General features: G+C 44.0%; 1 protein-coding gene across 2 annotated transcripts; it reads left to right on the plus strand.

Moving 5' to 3' along the window:
- The first annotated feature begins 366 nt into the window (after window positions 1–366).
- HHIPL1 (HHIP like 1) lies at window positions 367–26,215 on the plus strand. 2 transcript variants are annotated; one of them, XM_074956214.1, is made up of 9 exons: window positions 367–676; window positions 6,701–7,347; window positions 11,168–11,311; window positions 12,776–13,104; window positions 15,460–15,586; window positions 16,200–16,345; window positions 19,332–19,413; window positions 21,669–21,751; window positions 24,165–26,215. In XM_074956214.1, the coding sequence occupies exons 1-9, from the start codon at window positions 380–382 to the stop codon at window positions 24,782–24,784; spliced, it is 2,475 nt and encodes an 824-aa protein (XP_074812315.1). In that variant the 5' UTR covers window positions 367–379; the 3' UTR covers window positions 24,785–26,215. The 2 variants fall into 2 exon arrangements, with proteins under 2 accessions (XP_074812315.1, XP_074812316.1); XM_074956215.1 differs by having other exon boundaries at window positions 25,030–26,215.
- The last annotated feature ends 347 nt before the right edge of the window (window positions 26,216–26,562 follow it).

Below are 26,562 nucleotides of genomic sequence, written 5' to 3' on the forward strand. Positions count from 1 at the left end.
GCTCCCCGGGAGCCGCAGCCCATATTTCTTTGCGAAAATTGCTTCTTCTACGTGCGCTTCCTTCCCTCCAGCTGCTCTTGGCTCTGCCCAGAGCCGGGGCGGCGCTTCAGCCTGAAGCCGGGGCCCCCGGCCCTAGGGCACCGTTAGCAGAAGAGAGCGGGACCGGCCAGCTCCCGCCCCAGCGGCCGGCGAATCGCCTCTGCCGGCCCGCTGGGTTCCGGCGCGGCCAGGCTGCCCCGAGCGCAGGAGGGGTGGGAGCGGCCGGGCGACGTGCAGCCAAAGGGGCGGCCCGGGGGATTGCATAACCCGAGCCCGCCCTGGCGGGGCGAGGGAGCGGGCGGGAGTCAGGCTGCCGGCCGCACTGAGCCAAGCGCCCAGCATGGCACATGGCAGGCCGGCGCCGGGTCTCGTGGGGGCCGGGCCGGGGGCCCCGCTCCTGGCGCTGCTGCTGCTGGCCGGGCTAGGCCAGGTGCGACCCCACCCGCAGTGCCTGGACTTCAAGCCGCCCTTCAGGCCGCCGCAGCCGCTCGACTTCTGCGTGCAGTACTCGGACTTCGGCTGCTGCGACATGGAGCAGGACCGGGCGCTGATGGAGCGGTACTACAGCCTGAGCGGCCGCCTGGCCCAGCCTGTCTACGCCGCCTGCGCCAGCCACCTGCAGGACCTGCTCTGCCAGGTGACACCGCGCCCCCTGCTCCCCTCCCCTTCCCGCAGCGCCCGCTCGGCCCGGTGACACCGCGCCCCCTGCTCCCCTCCCCTGCCCGCAGCGCCCGCTCGGCCCGGTGACACCGCGCCCCCTGCTTCCCTCGCCTTCCCGCAGCGCCCGCTCGGCCGGGTGACACCGCGCCCCCTGCTCCCCTCCCCTTCCCGCAGCGCCCGCTCGGCCCGGTGACACCGCGCCCCCGGCTCCCCTCCCCTTCCCGCAGCGCCCGCTCGGCCCGGTGACACCGCGCCCCCTGCTTCCCTCGCCTTCCCGCAGCGCCCGCTCGGCCGGGTGACACCGCGCCCCCTGCTCCCCTCCCCTTCCCGCAGCGCCCGCTCGGCCCGGTGACACCGGGCCCCCTGCTCCCCTCCCCTGCCCGCAGCGCCCGCTCTGCCCGGTGACACCGCACCCCCTGCTCCCCTCCCCTTCCCGCAGCGCCTGCTCGGCCCGGTGACACCGCGCCCCCTGCTCCCCTCCCCTTCCCGCAGCGCCGGCTCGGCCCGGTGACACCGCGCCCCTTGCTCCCCTTCCCGCAGCGCCCGCTCGGCCCGGTGACACCGTGCCCCCGGCTCCCCTTCCCTTCCCGCAGCGCCCGCTCGGCCTGGTGACACCGTGCCCCCGGCTCCCCTTCCCTTCCCGCAGCGCCCGCTCGGCCCGGTGACACCGCGCCCGCTGCTTCCCTCCCCTGCCCGCAGCGCCCGCTCTGCCCGGTGACACCGCACCCCCTGCTCCCCTCCCCTTCCCGCAGCGCCTGCTCGGCCCGGTGACACCGCGCCCCCTGCTCCCCTCCCCTTCCCGCAGCGCCGGCTCGGCCCGGTGACACCGCGCCCCTTGCTCCCCTCCCCTTCCCGCAGCGCCCGCTCGGCCCGGTGACACCGTGCCCCCGGCTCCCCTTCCCTTCCCGCAGCGCCCGCTCGGCCTGGTGACACCGTGCCCCCGGCTCCCCTTCCCTTCCCGCAGCGCCCGCTCGGCCTGGTGACACCGTGCCCCCGGCTCCCCTTCCCTTCCTGCAGCGCCCGCTCGGCCTGGTGACACCGTGCCCCCGGCTCCCCTTCCCTTACCGCAGCGCCCGCTCGGCCCGGTGATACCACGCCCCCTGCTCCCCTCCCCTTCGCGCAGCGCCCACTCAGCCCGGTGACACCGCGCCCCCGGCTCCCCTCCCCTTCCCGCAGCGCCCGCTCTGCCCGATGACACCATGCCCCCTGCTCCACTTCCCCTTCCCGCAGGGCCCGCTCGGCCCGGTGACACCGCGCCCCCTGCTCCACTTCCCCTTCCCGCAGCGCCTGCTCTAACACCGCGCCCCCGGCTCCCCTCCCCTTCCCGCAGCGCCCGCTCTGCCCGGTGACACCGCGCCCCCTGCTCCACTTCCCTTTCCCGCAGGGCCCGCTCTGCCTGATGACACCACACCCCCTGCTCCCCTCTCCTTCCCGCAGTGCCTGCTCTGCCCGGTGACACCGCGCCCTCTGCTCCCCCTCCCCTTCCCACAGTGCCCGCTCTGCCCGGTGACAGCACGCCCCCTGCTGCCCCTCTCCTTCCCACAGCGCCCGCTCTGCCCAGTGACACCGCACCCCCTGCTCCCCCTCCCCTTCCCGCAGCGCCCGCTCTGCCCGGTGACACCGCGCCCCCTGCTCCCCTTCCCGCAGCGCCCGCTCGGCCCAGTGACACCACGCCCCCTGCTCCCTTTCTGCTTCCCCTTCCCGCAGGGCCCGCTCGGCCAGGTGACACCGCACCCCCTGCTCCCTTTCCGCTTCCTCTTCCCGCAGGGCCCGCTCGGCCTGGTGACACCACACTCCCTGCTTCCTCTCCCCTTCCCGCAGTGCCCACTCGGCCAGGTGACACCGCACCCCCTGCTGCCCCTCCCCTTCCCGCAGCGCCTGCTCGGCCAGGTGACACCACACCCCCTGCTGCCCCTCCCCTTCCCGCAGCGCCTGCTTGGCCAGGTGACACCACACCCCCTGCTGCCCGTCCCCTTCCGAACCGAGGCATTGGGAGCTGTGATCAGCCGAACCTGCAGATGCTGCAGGTAAACAAATGGTCCCGGCCCACCAGCGGATTTCCCTGACAGGCTGCGTTCCAAAGTTTGCCAATCCCTGCTTTATGCTATTCAAAGGCTTTCCATCGCAGGTGAAATTTTCAAGGGGCCAGTTAAGGCTGCTTTAGTGCTGCAAAGCAGCAAGGAAGGGGCTGAGGACAAACTATATAAAGTGAAAATAATTACATGTATGGGTACAGCCTGCTGAAAACTTTTGTGAAGAGATGGAGGGCAAAGGCTTTGATTCCCATTAAACTACAACCTCCTAAATAAGTATATCATTATTAAAAGTAAGAGTATTGTGCTTCCTAGGTTGAAATTGATAAGAAATTTCAAAGGTTAAGTGGAAAGTAGAACACTTTTCTCAAAACTTGCATCAGAACTGCCAGACTGATACCACAGGTAAATCATTGCTGGATCTGAGTACCAAATCCTGATTCTAATTGTTGCAATTAATGTCAATCCTTAGGTAAATATTTTTCGTAACTCTGTAAGTTAGCTGCCTAAATAATTGAGGCATATCCAGCCAGCTACTTAAATTACTGACAGTGTTTCTTTCAATTCTTATCACGGTATTGGCCTGCCCAGTCTTGTCCACTAGCTTCCATGTGCTCTGTATCAAGCCCTAGAAGAGTTCAATTAAAAGCATTAATAAAACAGTGTAGCTTGTAATTTGTAGAAGAGAATTTAGATCTGCTGGTCATGCTGTGCCATGAATTCAGTGCAAAGTCAGTCAACGTTATAACTAACTGACCACAAAAAATAAAGTAGCATTAGGGGTTGGATGCGCCACTTGATTCACAAGCAAAGAATTTCAAGATCAGGCTTCTTGTGTTTTGGATTCAGAATCAGAAGGTCTCCCAACTTTGAGCATTTTAGTAGTGGAAAATACTACAGAAACATGGTTCAGTGCAGTATCTGGCTGGTTGTTAATCTTTTGTACATCACTTCCAATGGGATGTTACTGTGTGTATACAAATGGCACCACAGATGTGTTATGACTTGCATATAAGGTTATCCACAATATCTTCTGTTATTAACACTGACTTAAGACTAAGGCCTGGTCTACGCTGTGGGTGGGGAATCAATCTAAGTTACGCAACTTCAGCTAAATGAATAATGTAGCTGAAGTTGACATACTTAGATCTGCGGTAAGTCAACGGCTTACGCTCCCCCGTCGACTCCACCTGTGCTTCTCGCCCTGGTGGAGTACCAGAGTCAACAAGAGAGCGCTCAGCGGTCGATTTATCGCATCTTCAACCCCTACTGGATCGATTGCCGCCCGTCGATCGAGCAGGTAATATAGACAAGCCCTAAGGATCAAACACAGTAACAAAGGAATTAGGCATTCATGCTTCTATGCCATTTTTATCTCCTGTATTGAAACCAAAATATTGGTCTACGGTGCATATGGAGTGTAAGATGACTGCCTGGTTTGAGATACCCTGTCAGAGAACCATATGTACTACAGCATTTAATATGAGTCTGTTTTCTTCTCCATATGCGTGTGAAACTCCATTGATGGTCAACGTGAGCTATGCATGTGTGGCCAATATGAATGCTATAATAGTTTTAAGTTGGAATTCTCTTGCTGTTTTGTATTAAGGTTTGACTTTTAAGACCAAATTTTCAATCATGGCCACAACAAATGCACCAGGAAATATGCCAGCTTATCTGCTATGCCTTGCACACTTTTACATTTGCATAAGTGAATTGGTGTGCAGTTATTCAATCTGTGGATGCAGTTTTGGTGTTTTGTCTCATTGAATCTCCTTTTTTTCACATTAATTGCTGTTCATTTGAAGGGCAATCAGCATAATAACCTTCATTTTGCAATGAATAGGTTGACATAATAAGAAATCTTATTATACACTAACCAGATCTGTTACATAGTCCCTTGCTTTATTATGGGAGATGCCAGAACTATTATAAAAATGAAATATTGTGTGTAGTACAATTGTGTATATTTACCAGCTAATTTAAATAAAGGTATCTTGGATGTTTTTTCTTTTCATCATTGACTAATGACCTAATCTGTATGTTGTTGTTGTTTTTAAATTAAGCCCATTTTGCTTAGGAGACGTGTGGCCCTATAATTAAAGCACAGATTTATTCAAGAGAGTTGGTTTCTTTTCCCAGCTATACCACAGACTGGCTTAGTGATATGTGATAAATCATTCTTCCTCTCTTTGTCTCAATTTACTTATCTATCACTTGTAATTAAAAATCCTTACCAACTGAGGCTTATTGCATTGTTATAGAGCACTTTAATATCTTTGGCTGGAAAGTGAATCAGAAGTGGAAAGTAATATATTATTACTTGACAAGAAAAAACACCTGAAAACCAAGAGAACTGGGTGTTTTGGTCAGTTTGTAAGAGACAAGTAGTTTTCTGGATTTAAGTGATTTCTTATGTCAAGAAAATGTGCTCATGGTAGATAACCCTTATATGAATTTGATTCAGTTCTTAAGCAGGGCATCTTCATAAACTATTGTTTATTTGTGTTGCAGTAGCTACCAAAGGGCCCAGTCTGGATTGGAACCCTTTCATGATAGGCACTGTAACATCTCATAGCTGGGGCCCTACCAAATTCATGGTCCATTTTGGTCAATTTTGCAGTCATAGGATTTTAAAAATCATAAATTTCATGATTTCAGCTATTTAAATCTGAAATTTCACCGTGTTGTAATTGCAAGGGTCCTGACCCAAAAAGGAGTTGGGAGGGGCCAGGTTATTGCAGGGGGATTGTGGTACTGCTACCCTTACTTTTGCGCTGTTGCTGGCGGCAGTGCTACTTTCAGAGCTAGGCAGCTGGAGCGCGGCAGCTGCTGGCCAGGAGCCCAGCTCTGAAGGCAGAGCTGCTGCCTGCAGAGCTGGGCCTTCAATCAACAGGCACCATTCTCCAACCGCCCAGCTCTGAAGGCAGCAGCGCAGAACTAAGGGTGGCATGGTATGGTATTGCCACCCTTACTTCTGCACTGCTGCTGGTGGGGTGCTGCCTTCAGAGCTTGGATCCTGGCCAACAGTCGCCGCTCTCTGGCCGCCCAGCTCTGAAAGCAGCGCAGAAGTAAGCGTGGTAATACTGCAACCCCCCTAAAATAACCTTGCGATGCCCCTGCAACTCCCTTTTGGGTCAGGAGCCCCAGTGAAATCTGTATAGATTAGCGTAAAAGCACACAAAATACCAGTTTTCACAGGGGGGAGAGCAGATTTCACAGACTGTAATTTTTTTTCATGGCTGTGAATTTGGTACAGCCCTACTCATAGCATGAATAGTCTCTATACCCTAAGAGTTTACAATCTAATTTAATGGTCTCAAGATGCATTTGCACTCGCTAGTCAGGTAGTTGGGTATTCAGATGTAGTTTGTGCTCACAGACCTGTGGCCCTCACTCTATGTAGCTGTTACAGCAGTGCATGCCTTTGTCCGCTGAAGAGGAATGGAAGCTATAGAAAGCTATGCCTCAGTTGCTGCTTCTTTCAATGTGGAAATTTTGGGACCTGATTCTTCTGTGTTGGTCCAGTTTTATAGTTACAGGTGTGACTCCATGATTTCAATGCAGTTGCTCCAGCATTACACTGGAGTAGAGTGATGGTGACTCTCTCTCTTTGGACAATAGAGCCTGTAACACAAAACTTCACTTTTCCTCTGTTAGGACATTGGCGTGATATACACTAAGCATACCAGTGAGCCTGGGTCCAGTTTTTTTGTGTTGTCACTCAGGCTTGAATACCTGAATCCACATTTGAGAATTCTCATTGAAACCTGGCTCCCACCATCTGTACTTGAGGTTATTACCTCGATTGTTGGGATGAATCGTTTTCAAAGGTCTGAGATCTTTACGTATGTAAATATATTTGCACAGTGAGTCACATGCATGTTGTGATAAAATGACGTTTCATATTGTGGTGAAATTTTTTCGGCCACATTTTGAAGTGACTGAGGTTTCCGCTCTTTCCGTAGGAATGCTCCCCCTATGCTGCTCACTTGTATGATGCTGAGGATTCTTCCACTCCCTTGCGGACAGTGGCAGGACTTTGCCAAGAATACTGTGAGCAGGTGTGGCAAAAATGCAGGTCCATGTTTCGCTATCTCTCTATGGACAAAGAATTATTGGCCCTGGAAAACAATATGGCAAAGTTCTGCCACTATTTGTCACTTGATGATGTGGACTATTGTTTCCCTCGCCTGCTGGTAAATCAGAATCTTAATCAAAACCTTGGGTTCGTGACTGCCAATTCAGAGGGCTGTCTCCAGTTGTGCCTAGTAGAGGTAGCTAATGGTCTGCGGAATCCTGTTGCTATGGTGCATGCACATGATGGAACTCACAGATTTTTCATTGCCGAACAAGTTGGTTTAGTTTGGACCTACCTCCCAGATCGGTCAAGGCTGGAAAAGCCATTTCTGAACATCAGCGAAGCCGTACTTACCTCACCTTGGGAAGGAGACGAGAGAGGTTTTCTAGGTATTGTCTTCCATCCTAAATTCAAATTTAATGGTAAAGTGTATGTCTACTATTCAGTTGAAGTTCATTTTGAAGAGAGAATCCGAATAAGTGAGTTCAGAATTTCTCCTGATGACATGAATACTTTGGACCATAGTTCTGAAAGGTATTGTATGCACATTTATCTGTCAAAATTATTTAAGATTTCAAAGAAAATTTCATGCATTTTTAAAGGCCTGCTAACACAATAAACAAGATTTATTTGGCTTAATATTGCTCTTTCATTCTAATTTTATAAGAAGTAAGTCCTAGTGTCGTTATGCTGTAACTTTAAAGGGGAAAAAGGACATTAATTTATAATTGAGATTTTATTTTAATGTACAAAGATCAGAAAATTCAAAACCCTTTCCCCAAGAGTAATTGTAGCTGCTTCTTTTTGCACAGGTATGTATTAAGGTATAAAAGATACATGTTCAATGTAGATGAATTACAATTGCCCTGGAAAAAAAATTGAATTTCCTAACCATTGAACATCTAAAGATATAACTATAATGTTGCATAAAGTTTTTTGCATTTAATTTCCTTGGTTTGACGGCTGCGTAAGAAAGAAAAAGGAGCGAGAGAAACCTTGACCACACATTCAAGTTCTGCACTGTGTGAGTCAAATTCATCCCTAGTGGAGTGTCACTGAAGTCAATATAAATCAAGTCAGCGATGTTACACCAAAGATTAATTTGGCCCAATATGCTTAGCTGAGTGATGTTGCATTCCTGTGGTGTTGTGCATTCAAATAAATATGTATCTTTTGGAATGAAATAAATACAGTTGCATTTATTTGAATTTGCCGTGCTCTTCCTATAATCACACTGTTATGAGCACATTTTGGGCTCATCAGCTCAGCACATTTAAAGTTATTAGAAAATAATATTTTAATTCATCAGTCTTAAAGCAGAAACTCTGAAAACCACCTTACTTGCCACTTCATATGCGCATCTAGCATACACTTCTTTTCCTTCCCTCCCCACAGTCTCACACACATTGACATGAAAGGACTTTCTTCTGTGCTGTTGCCCTCATAGACAGCCTCTCTATACCTCTGTTTTGACTGCATCTGTTTTATCTATCTCTTTTAAAATGTCCTCCTAAAATCTACCTGTTCACTCTTCTCAGTGCCTTTCAGTATCTCCTTCAGCTACCCTGAAGTGTCATATAATTCCACAGCTATAGTATCTGTTATTATTTATTACTTTTATAGGCACAAAATTCAGAGAAAGGATGGTTCGGGGTACTAGTTTAGGGCTTGGGAGACCTCATTTCAAGTCCCACCTCTGCCACCGACTTCCTGTGTGACCTTGGACAGGTCACTTAGCCTCTCTGTGCCTCAGTTCCCTATCTGTAAAATGGGAATTAATACCACATTTCTACCTCACAGGGTGTTGTGAGGATAAATTAATTAAATATTATGAGGAGCCCAGATACTATGGTAATGAGGGACCCTATAAATACCTTAGGTAGATAGAAATGTGTAATAATTGTGCAACATCCTGAGATACATTTGTATGAGACACTATATAAGATAACTTTTTAATTACTGTATATGCCAAACCAAAATATGCACAGTAAATTAGGAAATGTCTGAAGTGCATTCAGTATTATTTTAAAATAATACATTTTGCATGTAATAATCTTCTGCGTTTTAAAAGTTTGCATTACAGTGAATTGGAGCATCCTATTCTTCTAAAACAAGGCATCATTGAAGGCAGTGTAAGGTTTTGGTTTCATAAATGTGGGTGTTTCATTGCTTAATATACGGAATTAAGGCACAGGCCAAACACATTAACTGCACTATTTTTAAGCACAGCTATATTTTTCTTATTAAAAATGTTTTATGGCTTCTGAGTTAGCTAATCTGATTCTGCTGTTGCTCTGCACTTACAGTGCAAAGGTAATTGAAGTTTTGCATGTAGGACAAAGGAGGACTGGTTTATAAAGTTTATAATCTGGAGTAGGACCTCAAAATGACAGTTTTATGAGAGCACTGAATATTATTAATTTTATTATCTTTATGCTAGCACCCACAATGTGTTAGGTACTTTCCAAACACTCAAGAATGAGTGATCCTTGCTCCAAAGAAGTCACAGTCTACTGACAGGCAGAGGCTCAGGGAAGAGGAACGACAGTTTATATATGTCAACTTAGTTCCCTGTAGGCAGAATGGCAGAAGTGAGTCTTTAAAAGAAATTTAGATGTGGACAGGAGAAGAGCCTTGAGAAATGGATCAGGGGCCTAACCCTGCAAACGTTCACTCTCGTGCTGTCCTGTTGAATGAAGATCCATCAGGCTCTAAGTTTGTAACCTCTTCCGTCGCTACTACAATGTTCATTACAAAAATAGATTCATGCTGCATCCTGAAAAAAGCAAACCCTGGTCCTGCTGTCCTTACTTTGGCAAGGCTTCCATTGACTTCACTGTGAATATTGTCCAGAGATGGATAGTCAGGCCTGTAACCCTGTGTGGGGTTCCATTAGCATTAAGAGTGAGAATGTATCTATTCTGTTTGCCTTCAGGTTTACTAGTTTGTCTTGCTGTACTGCAGAATCCCTTTGCTTTGGGAGGAACTGAACAGAAAGAAGGTTTCTATTACTTACAGTATCCTTCTTCACTTTTACGCTTGGGTAGTGTTTTGATGTGGTCTTGAACAGCTACTCCATTCTAGAGGTGATGAAGTTTAGTGGTGGATGAACTGATCCCTACATGGCTAGTTTATCTGTTTACAGTGCGCTTTAGGATCTTTCAGAAGGAGAGGGGACAACATTAATGCAAGATACTGTGATTTGTTATTATCTGATCAATTATTTTTACAGATATTAGAGAGAGACTGTCAACTTGAAATATAGTGGGTTTTTTAAAATAAGAAAATAAAATACATTTCAAGTGTTACACTTGCCCCTGAATCCCACTGCCAAAATGTGTACTTTTTTGATCATGTTTTCCTATATTTAACTGTTTGCTATACTTAAAGTGATGCCAAATGCACAAAGTAAACCAGTTGAAAAAAGATTTCTTTCCTCAAATTTCTTTCAGTTAACAGTAATGTTAGGTGTTGCTTTGAACAATAATCAGAATACTTGTCTTGACACAGTGTGAATATGTTTTAAGGATATCCCTTTAAAAATCATTTAAGTTTGTGGTTCAGTAATGTACAGATTCCAGGAGCAAGTGAAATATGCATCTGTAATTCTCCTTAATAATTTCTGCCTCAAGCCTTGAGCTTTGTTATTGTTATTATTTAATATTTGTAAAGCAGTAGCTCAGAAAGCCCCAGTCAGAATTGTAGCCACATTGTGCCGGGCACTGTTCAAATGCATAGGTAGAACTCGGTCCTGGACCTTATAGTTTACAGTCTGACTGGAAACGAGAAGCAACAACTGTGTATGACAAACAAAAGGTACAAAGAGGGGGAGGACAGGGATAACAAAAAAAAAAATTACTGCATATGCTAAACCAAAATATGCACAGTAAATTATGAAATGTGTGAAGTGCAAACAATATTATTTTAAAAGAATACATTTTGCATGTAATAATCATAAACATGGTTACATAGGTTCCTTACTGCACAATGTGATGGTTCCATATCATTGAAAATTTTGTGGATTTATCTAAAATAATAAAATCAACTGTGTCTGCCCTGTTGCACCATTTGGGATTCCAGATGACTAGTGCACAATATTATATGGCTCAAAAAATAATGTGTCTGAAATCAAAAGCTGGCCCACTGCATGTAGCGTGTTAAAGAAAAATCTCTGATTTCTCTCGAGCAAGGACAAAGCAAAATTCTATAACCAGGGCGTAGAGGAAGATTTGTATTTTTCCTGGTCCTCATACAATTTCATGTCTCAAATGCTGTACTTAGGCTATTGTGCTACTGTGCCTTTTGCTTATAAGTTACCCAATATTGATAATGCTTCATTCCTGGTTTTGATCAGGATAATTCTGGAGGTAGAAGAGCCAGCTTCCAATCACAATGGAGGAGAGCTACTCTTTGGAGATGATGGTTATCTTTACATATTTACTGGGGATGGAGGCATGGCTGGCGATCCTTTTGGGACGTTTGGAAATGCTCAAAACAAGTATGAGCCTTTAAGTGTGTGTGCAACTTTGTGTGTGGGGGTGGGTTGGGGAGGGGGGTTAAGTAGAAAAGATAAGCCAAGGGGAGAGGAACTGTTTTTCTAGTTATGTTTATTGTTTCCTTAAATGTGTGATTCCAGTTTCCTCAACAGGCATTAAAGCAGTATTCTTGCCTTTTTAAGGTAAAAATAACAGGAATTATAGAAAATTCCTTCGGTTCTAATTTCATGCCATAATGTAATAAAACCTAGATATGGTGACACCAAGTCCTGTATCTTATCCATTAGACCATGTTTCCATTAAACCAAAATGTCTTCATTTAAAAATAACTAATTCAGAACGGAGCTCTTCCCTAATCTAGATTATGCCATTTTGCAGTGCGGAACAAACACCCAAAATACTTACATTTGGAAATTAGCTGCTGACAATGCACCGCATTTCATTTTCATTACACATTCAGTATGTTGCATAGATGCCGTAATGAACCAAGTGCTGTCATAAATCTTGTTACTATATAGGAAGCTTTGTTACTGCAACCCTTTCTTTGCATATTAAGTGTTGTTATGATGCTAATTTACATTACAACAGTAACTAATGTGTTTTTTAAAGAACTATTAAAATCTGAAACACGAACCCAATTTTTAGCCACAATATCCTGAACTGAGCCCAGTTTTCTAGGATCTAGATGGGGGCTATAGAGCTTTTCACTTCCAAGACACCAGTTTAAATCTGCCACGTTGGTAGTCCCAAAAAATAATTACTGTATGAAGGCTGTTCAGTGGCCCATGCAAAATGAGATAGATGATCTTGGTCCAGTTGCTTAAGTAAAACTATCCAGATAACAAAAAGCTCGACCACAACTGCCACCCTTGTTGGCAGCAAAGAGGCCAGTGTCTGATTGGGCAAGGAAACTGCCCTCACCCTGGAGGTGATCCCATTAATCCCATTAATCCTGGATCTTGGTGAGGAAGCTTGCACTGCTGCTGCCACCTATTCTGGGGATAAATAGAGGGCTTCTGCCCATCTGTCATTTTTCATGAACAATAAATTCACTTAGGCTGCAGTCCTGCAAACACTAACTTGCCAACTTAACTTTTCTCCCATTCTCCCATAGCAGTCTCATTGAGGTCTATAGATCTTCTCAGATGCTTAAAGTGAAATGTGTAAATGTTTGCAGAATCAGGCCCTTAATTTTTTACTTAAATCAGTTTTTCTTTTGTCCGTAAGACTAAATCCTGCCCTCATTAAAGCCCTTGGCAAAGCTCTGGATTACTTTAAACTGCGTAGGTTGGCTTCCATAAACTTCAATTACGTGAATATTTGATGCACTGAAACACTTTTATGTTTTCTGAAATAGAAATTATGAACTCTTAGACTGCATTTTTTAAAAAAATACTTATCTTTGGTTAAGAATATGTGTTTAAGAGAGTGCTGTCTTTTCCCCTCTCTCTTTTGAACAAATACAGATCAACATTGCTAGGCAAAGTGTTACGGATCAACGTGGACAATAATGACCATGGGCCTCTTTATAGAATTCCTCCAGACAACCCGTTTGTTAGTGACCCAAAAGCTCGACCTGAAGTCTATGCATACGGGGTGAGAAATATGTGGCGCTGCTCTTTCGATCGGGGCGAACCCTATACAAAGGAAGGGAAAGGGCGACTTTTCTGCGGAGATGTAGGACAGAATAAATTTGAAGAAGTTGACATTATAGAGAGAGGAAAAAATTATGGCTGGAGAGCAAGGGAAGGATTCAGCTGTTATGATAAGAAACTATGCGCCAATTCCTCACTAGGTAATTATACACTCTAAATAAATGACCTTGATATTGGGTGGTGCCTGGACTTCCATTATTGACTTCTGCTTTCACAGGTTGATTGTGCAGTTGCTAACATGTATTTCTGGGTTTAAACTTGGCATATGCAGCCTCATCCTGGGAGCAAACTGACTTGGGAAGTTACATTAAAAACTCTCGCCATTTTTGAGTTACGAGAAAAATGAACTGAACTTTAATGCCCTGGCTATTCCACTTCGTAGCCAAATATGCTGCTAATTATACCAAACTGTGCCAAGTTTTCGTGGTGGTTCTGTGAATTGGATAAATATGCACGAGGGACAGTTTTCATTTTTGCTACATAAACTACACTAATATGCAAGTGTGTGGAAGTCAGAGCTATTGGCTTTATCCAACACCTTGCCCCTGAGATAGTAATATTTTACTGATCTATCTCCATAACTTGTAAATGGTTTAGCTTCATAAAGAGATTCTTCAAGCTATTATTCCCCTATATGGATTGGTTATTCTGCCGGCTTTTAAAAGGCTACTCTGTTGTGCAGTGTGATTATTTATTTTTTAATCCCAAAAGGAAAACACTCTTAACTTTTTATTTTTAACACTTTGGCTCAGTACACATGCTGTCTGCTACAGTTTGGTCAACATAGTAAATCTCAGGGCACGCCAGGCCATAAATGTGTCTGGATTTTGGGCCACAGCTTCAGTGGGAGTAAATGGGCATCGCTTCACTGCAGCCAATGGAGTGACACCACTTTACACCAGCCAAGCATCTGGCCCATTTTGTTTTTATGTTGTTCAATGCCTTACTTTTTTCTTTTTGCCATGTAAACATCATCTTCCTATGAATTTAAATATAAGGGAATTGGTACATAGGAAATGACGTTAAGAGCTATAAAATGTGGGTTAATGGGTTGGAAGGCATGTGGCACATTTTAAGTCTGAATTCTCTTCCTTCTGCCGCTGAAAAAGTAGCCTTTTAAGTGTCCTTTTAATGCCTTTCTGTGTGTCAGTTACTTAAGCTACGTTAATGGGAAGCTCTTTATCAGTGACACCGTGGGTTCAGAACAGTTTCTGATGCTTTCATAGATTCTTTAAAATAAAACAAGTTTTCAGAAGAAACTACTTTAGATGGGAAGCTATGCTGTATAATTTTTATACAGCCATCTGCCCTGACCCTTACAATACATGAATGCGCCATGAAGTTAAGGGGAGTGGGAAGGGCTTGGCAGCGTTCAGGATCCGGTCCGGTATTTATGTTGTGTAAACTGCTTTCTTTATGGAAACAGCTCATTAAGTTTCTTGTCCTCAACAAGGGATTTCCCACCTGGCTTTCCTCATCCACACTACCCTCATCTTCCCAAGGCAGAGAGTTACATTTGTTGACAGAAGAGGGCTGCCTAGGATTCCCTTCAGATTTCATCAGTGCCCATTCTAGCTCTGCTCCAGTGGTCACTTCAGAGAGATGAGGCTCTAGTGCAGCAGGTTGAGTATCAAGCTGCCATTCAAGGCTCTCCTGGAGCCAATCGCCAGTCACGGGAGTACTCGCTGAGAGACGCAGGAGAGTGCTGAGCCCTTTGGATTCCCAGCAAATAAGTGTGGGGAAAACAGGATGGGGAGAGAAATATGTTTCCCTTCTCCAATTTCCTAGCTGCTGTGTGGGAGAAGAGGGATAGAGAGGAGAAATGCATGCCCTCTTGCCCCCATATACATATGCTCTCTGTCCCTATATTCAGGAGTTGGGGAGGAGAGAGGGAGGGGAGTGAGGAAACTTTTAAGATGGAGCCCTAGAGAGTCACAATATGACTCTCTACCCTGGTGATGTTTTGTGGTGATTTCATGAATATTTTGCATTAAATATGGCAACACTGTCACGATGTCTCACCACAATTATTTTGTGGCTCTTCAAGGGTAAGTTCCGCTACTTCAGAGTGGCATGCGAGATTCCCTCTGACAGGGTTGTGAACATACAGTTTCTTTCATGCTTGCAGCTCTGTTCTAGAGGGGAGAGACCAGGCTCAGGAATACAGCTAGGCATCTCCCATGACAGCACGCGGCTAATCACAGAGCCTTTAGGTCCACCATTAAATTATTTTGTACACTTAATTACTGGGTCAGTTTCTTGGTAAGGAGCCCCTAGTTATCACAGCCGTTTGGGAGAAGCGACCTGAAAGGCCAAAGTATAATAAAAATAAATTTGATTCCATTCAGTAGTTGGTTTAGCACAGAACAAGAAGCTGGATGGGAATTTGATAGTACACATCCCTGACTAGTAACCATCTATCATTTTACTGATAGAACAGCTATTCTGTATCATACTTAAAACAAGGAAAGACACAATATCTTCTCCCCCTACAGATGATGTGCTTCCAATTTATGCTTATCCACACAAAATGGGGAAATCTGTTATAGGAGGCTATGTCTATCGAGGTTGTGAGTCTCCAAACCTGAATGGGCTGTATATATTTGGTGATTTTATGAGTGGGTAAGTCCAGTCGCTCAGCAAGCATTACCCCCAGCTGAAATCTTCCATTTTTGCTCCATACGCCTGCAAATGCTTCTGCAGTGTAACCCTCGCTGACTTACTACTCTTTGCTTGGTTTATTCTAGGTGCAAACCCTTACTGCATATTACAAATGACTCACATAACATGTTTTTATGTAATCATTATTCCATGTTATTGTGAAGGTATATGATTATCACACCAGCAGTAGATATTGCTGATTCACTTGGTGTCAGTACATGTGAACGGATGTGGCTTTGACATTGATTTAAAACCATAAAAGGAGAGTAAATGACCATTCTGTATTTTGGTGCATCTTTAATGCTTTGCACTATCCAGCCACAGGAGGTGCCTAACTCCCATTGAAACAAATGGGAGTTAGGCACCTACATACCCATGAGAGTCTGTGCCCATGTATCTTAATGTTTCTGGTCCTATTAAATGTTCATCCCCTTTCATTTCTATTGAATCTAATGTGAGTGGAGAGCACACATCCGTCACAGGATTGGGCACTCTCTTAATTATTCCATTTGGTACTACTAGATTAAAAGTATCTGTCCCAGTTGCCCGTTGAAAATTATTTTTTGTCTTGCAGACGTTTAATGTCATTGAAAGAGAAAGATTCTACTGGAGAATGGCAATACACTGAAATTTGCATGGGAACAGGACAAACATGTGTGTTCCCTGGGCTTATCAATAATTATTATCAGTACATCATCTCTTTTGCTGAAGATGAGGCAGGTAATCATATAATATTACACTGAACAGTGTGGTTGTATTTTATTTTCAGAGCAAAACACCTTGGAATGAGAATACTTTTTTAGGTTAAGAAGCACGCATTCTGGAGAATAGCTCAGGTAAGATCCAGAGTGTGCCCAAACATTAAAAAATTGGACTCCCGAGTTCTCACAGCTACTAAAAACAAGCAATTATAATGTTCTCTTCCTTAAGTGGCCAGTGTCTCATGCAATGATGAGCCCATTAGCAGTTTTGGAGTGGGTTGCTTGCCATTTTATTTATTTATTTTTACTGTGGATCCATTTGCATTACTGTCTGCCCCATTGCCATTTGGAGGGGAGCGAATGCCTGGGGACAAATACGTTAAAACATCACTTAGCGGGAACCTTAATCTCCAATTTGAAAAAGCCGTAGGAAATATATGGGGGGTACATCTACACTGCAAGAAAAAAACCACAGCATGGTTTGGGGCTGGCCAGGGTCAGCTGATTCAGACTCATAAGGCTTGGGCAGCAGGGCTAAAAAGTGAAGTGTAGATGTTTGGGCTTAGGCTGGAGCCTGGGCTCTGAAATCCCATGAGGGGGAAAGTTCTCAGAGCCTGGGCTCAAGACCAAGCCTGAATGTCTACAGTGCTGTTTTTAGCCCCACAGCCCGAGTTCTGTGAGCACGAATCAATTAACCCAAGCTCTGAGGTTCAATGCCAGAGTTGTTTTTTTTTATTGCAGTGTAGATGCAACTGGGTGGCCACAAGGTTGACAGTAAAAATGAAAGGAGTCTGGTATTTGTTACAACAAGCTTATGCTTTTGGCTCATTTAGAGATCTGGAGTGGACACTATTAATGACTGACAGAAAATTAGACGCAATGAGCTGTGACAGTGAAACCTGCTCGTACTGGCCTTGAATATTGTAAATCTCCTTTCAGAGTGAAACAGAATGGAAGTTGTACACTGTTTTAGTATCTTGCAATGTGTGAATTGCAAACAATTGTATATTTCCTTTTAGGTTCATATTCTGGCAAAACTTCCGTTGATGTCAATGAGAGTTTTGCTCAGGTAGTAGGTAAAGTATTTGGCCTTGGTTTTAAATAATATTATTTGTGACGAGGCTTCAGGATAAGCTACTGGCTCTGTATGTTACAAGAGTGAGCTCTTATGATATGAAACTGGGGTGAGGGGGAAGAGGATCTGAAGGGAAAACTTGACATTGGTCAAGTGTTAGTACATTCATGTTGTTAATTATGTGAGACTGAAGTAAGGATAAGCACACTGTACAATTCATAGCAGTAGACGCATTAGAGTCACTCCACAAATGTTTAGCATGGTTGCTAAGCAGCAGCATGCACTACATTGAAATTTAGGAGTTTGTGCTCTTAGACGTAATGTAAGTCTGTTGGCTTCTGATCACAATGACTCCTGCCACAATCCCTGAGGTATGGTTTTATAACGCTTTGTTGTTCCTGGACAGTTGAGCGGACAATGTTTGGTATTAATGCAGGCTGAATGCAACTGAATAACTGAATTTACAATTTTTTCCCTTTTTTTATATTTAAAAATAAGACCCTTTATTGACATAATTAGCCTATCCCCTCCCTAGGCTTCAGAGCCAGTGCTCCAACCCAAACCACAACATCTACACTGCTGTTTTTAGCACCACAGTGTGAACCCAAGTCTGTAGACTCAGGCTCTGAGACTCACTGCCAGGGTTTTTAAAACACAATGCTGACGTCCCCCGTGGAGTGCAAAGTGGATGTAAAATCCTACCATTCTGTAGCTTTTTACACTTACACTGCACTGGAATAAGTGACTGTACAAGGTGCAATGGAGTATCAGGTTTGTAATCTGTTAACAGGTTTAGTTCTTCCTATGTATTCATTTCAGTATAATGGAAAGAAAAGGTACCACTAAAATAATATATTCCTCTACTGAGTTCAAGGTATAATCTTCTCTTGGGCCCTTTTGCTGTCTGGAGATGTTTGTTTATGACTTTACCAGTCAGTTATTTGAGTGGGCCTTCCCTTACTAAAATGCTTGTTTTCAGGATTACTACTCTGACGGGTGGGAAGCAGCTCCTGTGCAATGGCAAACCACAAATCTTTTTGGTATACTTGTGATATTTGCATAAAATTCCCAAATCAGCTCTCTGCAGGGAGGTGGTGCTACTGTATGGGTGGGTATGTTCTGCATGCATAAAAGTCAGGTTATGTGCTTGGGTCCATTCCTTTGCACAGTTAACCTCATTAGTAGGGCAGTGACTCTTTTCAGGTTAAATGTCTGGAAAAATTATTGATGAGTCATGGCAAAATTTGATTAAAATCCAGGAGCAAATCTTGAGGCTCCCTATGCAGTTGGGAGTTTACCCAAGCAAAATCAGAGTAAAGACCTCAGGATTTTGCACACAAGGTTTCTCTTTGATATCCTTGATTCCCACCCACACCCATGATTTCTTTGATCTCAACTCTCCTGCTGCTGCTTCCCCTTCTCCTCTTCACTGCATACATCGGGGATGCCCTAGGGGGTCTGGCAGGTCAAGGCTTCTCCCAACCAGCAGGTCTGTGCCTGTTTCTCTCTCCCCTTCTCTCTGCACTTTTGGGATGGGGAACCCAGAGAATATCCTCAGCAGCAGGCCTGAAGCCAGTCACTGTGAGGCAGAGTTGAGGAACCCAAAGGATAGCCTTTCCAGTAGGCAGGATGGTGAATGAAGAGTGTGGTGGGAGGAGAGAGGTGTGTGTGAAGGAAATCAGTGAGTTTTGACATAAAATTCTCTCTGGCAGGTAGAGCTGTGTGAATAATCTGTAACTAATTTATTTGATCAAATTTGTCCTCATAAAAATCTATTTTATCCAATTATGTTAATATTTTCACAGAATAATTTTTGGTACATAGCCCATTCTCTGTCTATTGTATTTTATATTCAGTCTTTTCAAGTGGATGTATAGGTTATATGACAGGTTTCTCTTCCCAGACAGTAATTCTTATTTGTTTTTCTAAGGAGAACTTTACTTCATGTCTACTGGAGTACCAAGTGCCACCGCTCCCAATGGAGTAGTTTACAAAATAGTAGACACCTCACGGTGAGAAATGCTCTTGTTACAAAACCTACATTTTGGTTCTGTGGACCTGGGTTCAAATGTGATTGATGGTTATGGCTGAAATAAATTGCCCTTGTTTCACCTTGGTCCCTTGTTAAAGAGTAAACCAGTGTAAACAGGAACTGGCTTCATATTGGAGAGTTCTGAGTAAGCTTCCTAGTGGATGCTCTGGGTTTCCACAGAGTTGGAGTCTGCATGGGTGGGTGATCCATGGATTTGCTTTGAAGGGGGGTTGTATACCTTACCTGGCTGTGAGGGTTATTCAGTGGCAGCTTGAAAAGCCGGCAGCTGGTTTTGTGGCACTTGAGTCTCTCAGAGGCTGCTGTATTAGGGGACAATGGAGCCTCATGACTTCTGCCCAAACTGATGCTGCCTTTGTCAAGGTGGTTGATATGTTCCTGACAGGCCCATCTGCTCTCTCCTTCACAAAGCCGACCTCCACAGAGCACCTTCTGTAGCTGACCAACATCTTCTGCAGGGGAGGTGTGAGGTCCATGTCCACAGAGAGGCCTCTCTATGTGAATTAAAGGGCGCAGCCCGGCCTGATATTAGCACCACCACTTTCTATAACTAAAACAGGAAAAATAAAATAAAAACTGAATTTACTTTTTGCCATTTATGCTGTTGGTATAATGGTGGAACTAGCTTGGACAGTGGCATGAAGACTAGGGCTTCACTTTCTGAATCTCATGCTATTGCACGAAGTTGTTGTATCTGGGACATTAACAATGTAGGAGAATCTTGGGGAGGATTTATAGATTTTAATTTAACTAAAACATGACTATTAAAGGACCAAATAATGCCTTCAGATAAATGCGCCCAGTAGGCTTTTTAAGACGTGTGCTTATTTAAAATAAACTAAATTTGCCATCAGCTCTCTGAACGTCTTTTTCAAGTCAGCATGGGAAAACTCCTTATTTATAGAGAATATCTCTCTGCTTGCATATGGGTAGCTTCTGAATTCCAGAACTTCACCCTTTTCTTTTTTTTCTGACACCTTTGCAGACTAGTTCTTTTTTGATCGTCTCATTGCCCATCAACTGAAACAATTTAGAATATTTCCTGCATACCATAGAATGTATTAAAAAGATGTTTGCAGTTTCCATGGTACAAACCAGCATCTTAAAACCATGGGCATCCCCTTTTAAAATACAAAGTATAATCCTTACTAGTATCAAACCACATAAAAACATTTAAAATTTTGAAAAACAGAACTCAACAGGCAATCTATAAATTATAAATGAAAGTCTTCTTAGTAGGACTCATTACAGAGCATAGCAGTAGAAAAATAAAGATTTGTACAAGGGCTTACAAAAGTATAGTATCCATAAGTCAGTAAGTGAGAGAGCTATTCGTCATGTCTGGCTACTACAGTCTTCTTTCCAGACACAGCAGATGCAAACGACTCTAATTATGTAGGGATTATTTGCTGCATGTGTGCATGCAAATAGTCAGACTGCATTATCCAACTGTTGCGCTGCTTTGAAAATCCTCAGAAGCCCAGAAAATAACAAACCAAATATCAGAGGAAAAAGTGGCTGTGTACTGGGTATAACTTCTCAAAAGTGAGGGATGCTGCCATGGCAAACAAGCTTGAGTCAAATGAATGTAGCATTTTAAGAGAATGCTTCTTTAAAAGGGACTCTGAATGTAAAAATCTAATTTGAAGTGAATTGCATCTATGGTGCTGTTTAAACTGTTAACTTGCTGTCAGTGACAAATTCCAGATTCTTTTTATTTTCCATTTTAAATCATTCTTTCTGGCTCCTTTCTGTTGTGTGAATTGTGGTGCAAAGTGAAGTGTATTTTTGTTTTAAATATATAAATGATTGCATGCCATCTTGTTTCTATGGAGATGGCTTGGAAACTTGCATGTGAACATGACATTCATTTCAGCTGTCTAACAAACATTGTATAGCTTTATGCTTTTTTTCTATTCAGTTTGATTCATATCTTTCTGTATCGCTTGAACCCACCAGTGATTTGTACTTTGATGGATACAGCAATGATCAAGAAAATGCTATCAAAATATTGCACGTGCTTGTGAATATTTGAGCTCTCTGATATACAGAATGAATAGGATTTTGTGGGGTGGGGTATAAGAGTTTATTTGGGTCATTTAAATAGACCTTTTTTCCACAAGTACAAAATTCATTGAAAAGCAATGGAAACAAAGAATGCTGCTGATACCATTGGAAAGCAATTCATCCTTCATTGTCTGTGTTCCTCTTTCACAGGAGAGCACCCCCAGGAAAATGCCGTGTTGAGCCTTTGTCAGTGAAAGTGAAAAGCAGGCTAATAAAGTTTGTGCCGAAGGAGAGTGAGTATTGTTGTTGCTCCTTATTTTTGATCCGTAAATATAAACTCAAAACCAGCATTGTCTTTTTGGATATACAAACCATCCAGAGCCTCAGACCCAGTCTATCCTTAAAATTAATTTCTATCTACACCTTTTTAATATAAGGAGTGGAAGGATGGTTGGGACACTAGCCTAGGACTTGGGAGACGCTGGTTCAATTCCCTGCTGTGCTACAGACTTCCTGTGTAACCTTGGGCAAGGCAATGGAGGCAGGTCTACACTTAAAACGCCACAGCACTTCAGTGAAGATACTACCTATGCTGATGGGAGGGCTTCTTCTGTCGGCATAGTTAATCCACCTCTGTGAGAGGCAGTAGCTATGTTGATGGGAGAAGCTCTCCCTTTGACATTGTGCTGTTGACACTGGGAGTTAGGTTGATATAACTGCATTGCTTGGGGTGTGGATTTTTCACACCCCTGAGCAACGTAGTTATACCAATTTCAGTTTGTGGTATAGACCTCACCTTAGTCTTTCTGTGCCTCAGTTCCATGTCTGTAAAATGGGGATAGCAGCACTCCCCTTCATCACAGGAGTGTTGTGAGGATAAATACATTCAAGACTGTGAGGCACTCAGATACTGCGGTGGTGGGAGGCCATATAAGTACCTAGGATAGACATACTAAACATTCAGCTTAGACTGTGCCTCCTTACATGACTTTTTCCCATTCCCTCCCATCTTCCCTTTCTGTGGTAGATAGCAATATGGCTGTCTCGTTAAGAGCAGCGTGGATTCCCTGTGCCAGGGCTTAAATTCAGCCAGAGACATTCAGAGCAGAGCTCGGGTAAATATTTTCAGACCTGTGGGAGCTCCGGTGCCTCCGGTAGGGCAGAAGCCCCGAGCCCTGCCCCCTCCCGCGGTTGTGGGGCAGAAGCCCTGGGGCTCTGGGAAATAGTCTGTGAGAATTTAAACCTTGCCTGTTGCCATCTCTGCACTGCAATCTTGAATTCTACAGTGCTTTCCACTAGGAAAACAGTGGATTTTGGAGTACCTCCTAATAGGCAGAAGCACTTCAGTGGGTGAAAAGTCTTGTTATTAGAGGACTGGAAATTAGCTCCTTGAGAGAGATTGGATCTGAGCCACTGTTACTTAGAGGTCAGGAAAGGATGAGGAAAATGCTCTCAAAAGATTCAGTTCAGTCAGATAGTCAGCTGAACTTCTGGCTTACGCATCCCCCCCCCCCCCCCCGGCCATTGATTGCCTGTTACTAAATGTACTATTGCATAATGATAGACTTTATCAATTAGTGAGCTCCAGAATTGCTGAGTACATTGTGAGATCAGGCCCTAAACCCAACAATGTGTAAGTTTCCAGAGTGTGATAATCTCTTCTCTGTATTCTCTGTTTCCCCAATTTATTTTCTGTCTTCAGAAGCTGAGCTTTCAGAATAGGGAGTGCTTTTCATGCTACAAACAAGACCCCCCTGCCAACATATGGGATTCTGGGAGGATGTTCCAAAAAACTGAGCCCCTCCAAATCTTGGCCAGTTGAGGATGTGGGTTATTTAGGAGAGGGTGGTGTTTGACACTTTTTCCCCTCTGTATATTAAAAAGAATGATGAGTGAGGTTGGAGGGGAAGTCCGTAGGCTAAACAGCAGAATTTTGACATCTTTGCAAATATGCATAACATTGGGAGAGCTACTTGGTTAATTATTATTCTGACTAAAGTAACTATCCCTTTGACTATCCTATATTTATTTTTAACTTAAAAATAGAATGAATAAGCAAGTCCAGTAATTCCTGGAAGCTGCCACAGTAAAATATGTCCAGCCCTTTGCAGTTCAAGACTGTTTTAAAAAAACCCACTGTTTTATGTGTTGTCCTGGCAACTCAGCTCTTTTTGCACATTCCAGTTACCAGAGAGAATTGATTGTGAATGTCTGTGATTCCAGCCACACTGAATAAAGTATCTGGCACAGTGGGGAGGCTGGAGCTCTCACAATCTGGTAATAATCCAATCATTAGTAATGAAGAAGACAGCAGAAGTAGAAGCATGTCTTTAAAAATGCTTTCTGCAGGGGCAAGAGGTACTTGGAGAGAACTCTGTTTCTTGCCAGAAGTCTCCAGCATTTAAGTCTGACTGTTGATGTGTCCGCGCATTAAAGTTCTGTTGGTAAACTGTGCATGCAAATTTGGTAATGTTTCCTTTTTTGTCCTATTTATTGGCATTGAACAGTGCAGTCATCTCCAGCAGCCAGACATTCTTAAAACACTGGAAACTTTTAGCTGGTGCAATGTTGGTTTAACTACTCAACAGGATCAAGAAAGTAAATACAGTGGAGCTATAAGTTAGCACTGTTTTTATGTAGTCATTTTAAACTATTGTACTAGCTTTATAGACTCATTATCGTTACCTCTGTTTTTCCCCCAATAAGAACTGATTGTGAAAACACCAGCCCAACGGCCTAGATTAAGGACCACCACCAAAGCCCCACGCAGTGGTAGGCCAACTTCTGAAACACCCCATGCCACTACTCCAGACTGGGTGGAACAAATCTTGAACCTTCTAAGGAATCAAAATAGAGTGCAGGTGACCTCCAGAACACCAACAACCAAACCCCCAAAGTCCAGGAAAGGGGGGAAGAGTGGGGAAAGAAGAGGGCAGAGAAGGAAAAACAAACCTCCCAGCACTCTGTCTCCCCCCCAGCTCCTGAATGGTGCAGTGCGACTGGTGAACAGGCAAGCAAGAGGAAGAGACCAGGGAAGGGTGGAGATTTACATCAATGGAGAGTGGGGCACTGTGTGTGACGACTTGTGGAACTCCAAGGCGGCAGCTGTGGTGTGTCGCCAGTTAGGGTTCCCTTATGTTGTCAGGGCAACCAAGAGAGCGGAGTTTGGGGAAGGACGTTCGCTTCGGATTCTTCTTGATGATGTTGAGTGCACTGGGCAGGAGAAGAACCTGCTTGAATGCACACATGCAGACATTGGCAAAAACAACTGCTCCCACAAAGAAGATGCAGGAGTGATATGTAGCCATGAAGAGGTTATAAACTGAAAACTAGTAACAGCACATTGGGAGGAATGGGAGGGTAGAAATGGACTAACCTCATCTTTCTTTTTCCCCCTTCTTAAACAGTGGATCTATTGAAAACGGTATATTTAACCCTGAGGATGCTATATCTAAGTAATCTTGCAGTCTTGTCCCCATACATCCTATAATGTGTGTGCTAGGAGGAGGGAGAGAATGTACAGAACATAATCGCTTGAGCATGTGTGTGATCAGGGTTTTCTTTTTTACAGGTGGAAGAAGAAACATCCTTATGTTAGCGATTATGAAATAGAAAGATGTACCCCTTTGTCATCTCAAATGCAACTGTAGCACAGAGTTCCCCCAGCCAGGTCTAGCAGCATTTTGCTGAAAAACATTCCCAAATGGCAGTGTTTTAAAGTTTTGTTTATCCAAACATTCACATTGCCTGCTTAACTGTTCTGGCACCTGTACAAAAAACTGAACATTGATCTTTGAGCATTTACGAGTCTGTGTGTTTTGTTGTGGAAAATGGAGATAACTTAGTGTTGAATCTCCATGCTCTGGCTTTAAAAGGAAAATGAAGGCAGGGACCTGATTCTCCTCTCTGGCTGTTTTTATGCCGGTGTAAATGTATTGACTAAAGTGGGAATTACACCTGTTTACATGAGGAAGGAATCCTACCCGGAGTCACGGTAGTGTCTGGAAGAATTATGTGTTAAATTCTACAAATTGATTCAAGTTTTATTTCAGAGAGTCTTGTCTCATCTCACTTGCACTAGAGTAACTGCATTGACTTCACTGGAGTTACTCCCATTTACACCAGTGTAAGCAAGTGGCAAATCCAGCCCATAGTACATATGGTGGCTCTAATCCAGTTTAACTGCAGTTATGGAGGCACTTCAGTCCTGATTGTCCACTGCCTTGAGCCTTGTGTGACCACATACCTCTGTGCAAAACTCTACCAAATCAGAAATGTAGCATTTTACACCCATTTTGCACAGTGTAAATGACTACACAAGGGGCAGTGCCATAGAGAACAAGGCCTATTACATGTGTACTATCCTTAAAGGGACACCATCAGTTTCAAAAAATCTTACACTTCTGTCTGAATTGTTTTTTTTACAAGTAACACATAAGTAGCCCTAACTGAATGAGTGGAGACACGTTGTTTCTGTCTCTCTTGCTCTCTCTCTCTCTCTCACTTTTTAAAACAGTTTTTGTGTCCTCATTTTATATACAGTAATTTTCACTTTATATTCAGTGTCTATTTCCTATTTACGGTGTATCTTTCACACCGCACCATGCGAAAGATGAAAAAAAGGAATATGTAGTACTTGTAAAGACAGCCAGCAGAATTCAGACACAAGACTTAGAATCTGCAACTGTTGACTAATTTTGTTGAAATAGCCCAGAATCCACGCTGACTGTGTCCTTTCAAATCCAAAACACAACTCCAGATGCTAAATAAATTTGTTTAAAATGATCATGCCTGAACTTTCTTGAAGACCCTATAAATATTCCTTGCTGGTAAAGAATAGCATCCCTGTGTCAGCAGAGATGATGAAAGGAGTAGCACAGACTACAACTTTCTGTTCCATGTTAATCAAGTTAAAAGGGGAAAACAAAGAAGTAAGGTGCCTTTTATGGAATGTTGTTCTTGTTGCCACAAAAAACTCAAAATGTCATTAAGGCTTTTTTCACAGCAACCCAGTAACCAGGTGCAGCTGTTGAAAACTTGGGGATACTCAATTTGGATTCATCTGTTTGGGGAACAATTCGAGAAGCCCTTTGTAAATTTGTCT

The sequence above is a fragment of the Natator depressus genome, chromosome 6 (genome assembly GCF_965152275.1).
Source record: "Natator depressus isolate rNatDep1 chromosome 6, rNatDep2.hap1, whole genome shotgun sequence".
Classification (NCBI taxonomy): Eukaryota; Metazoa; Chordata; order Testudines; family Cheloniidae; genus Natator; species Natator depressus.

Coding starts and splice junctions, on each gene's coding strand:
- HHIPL1 (XM_074956214.1), top strand. CDS start 380: ATGGCACATGGCAGGCCGGCGCCGGGTCTCGTGGGGGCCGGGCCGGGG. Junction 677..6,700: donor TGCAGGACCTGCTCTGCCAG/GTGACACCGCGC, acceptor CTCTTTCCGTAG/GAATGCTCCCCCTATGCTGC. Junction 19,414..21,668: donor AAAATAGTAGACACCTCACG/GTGAGAAATGCT, acceptor CCTCTTTCACAG/GAGAGCACCCCCAGGAAAAT.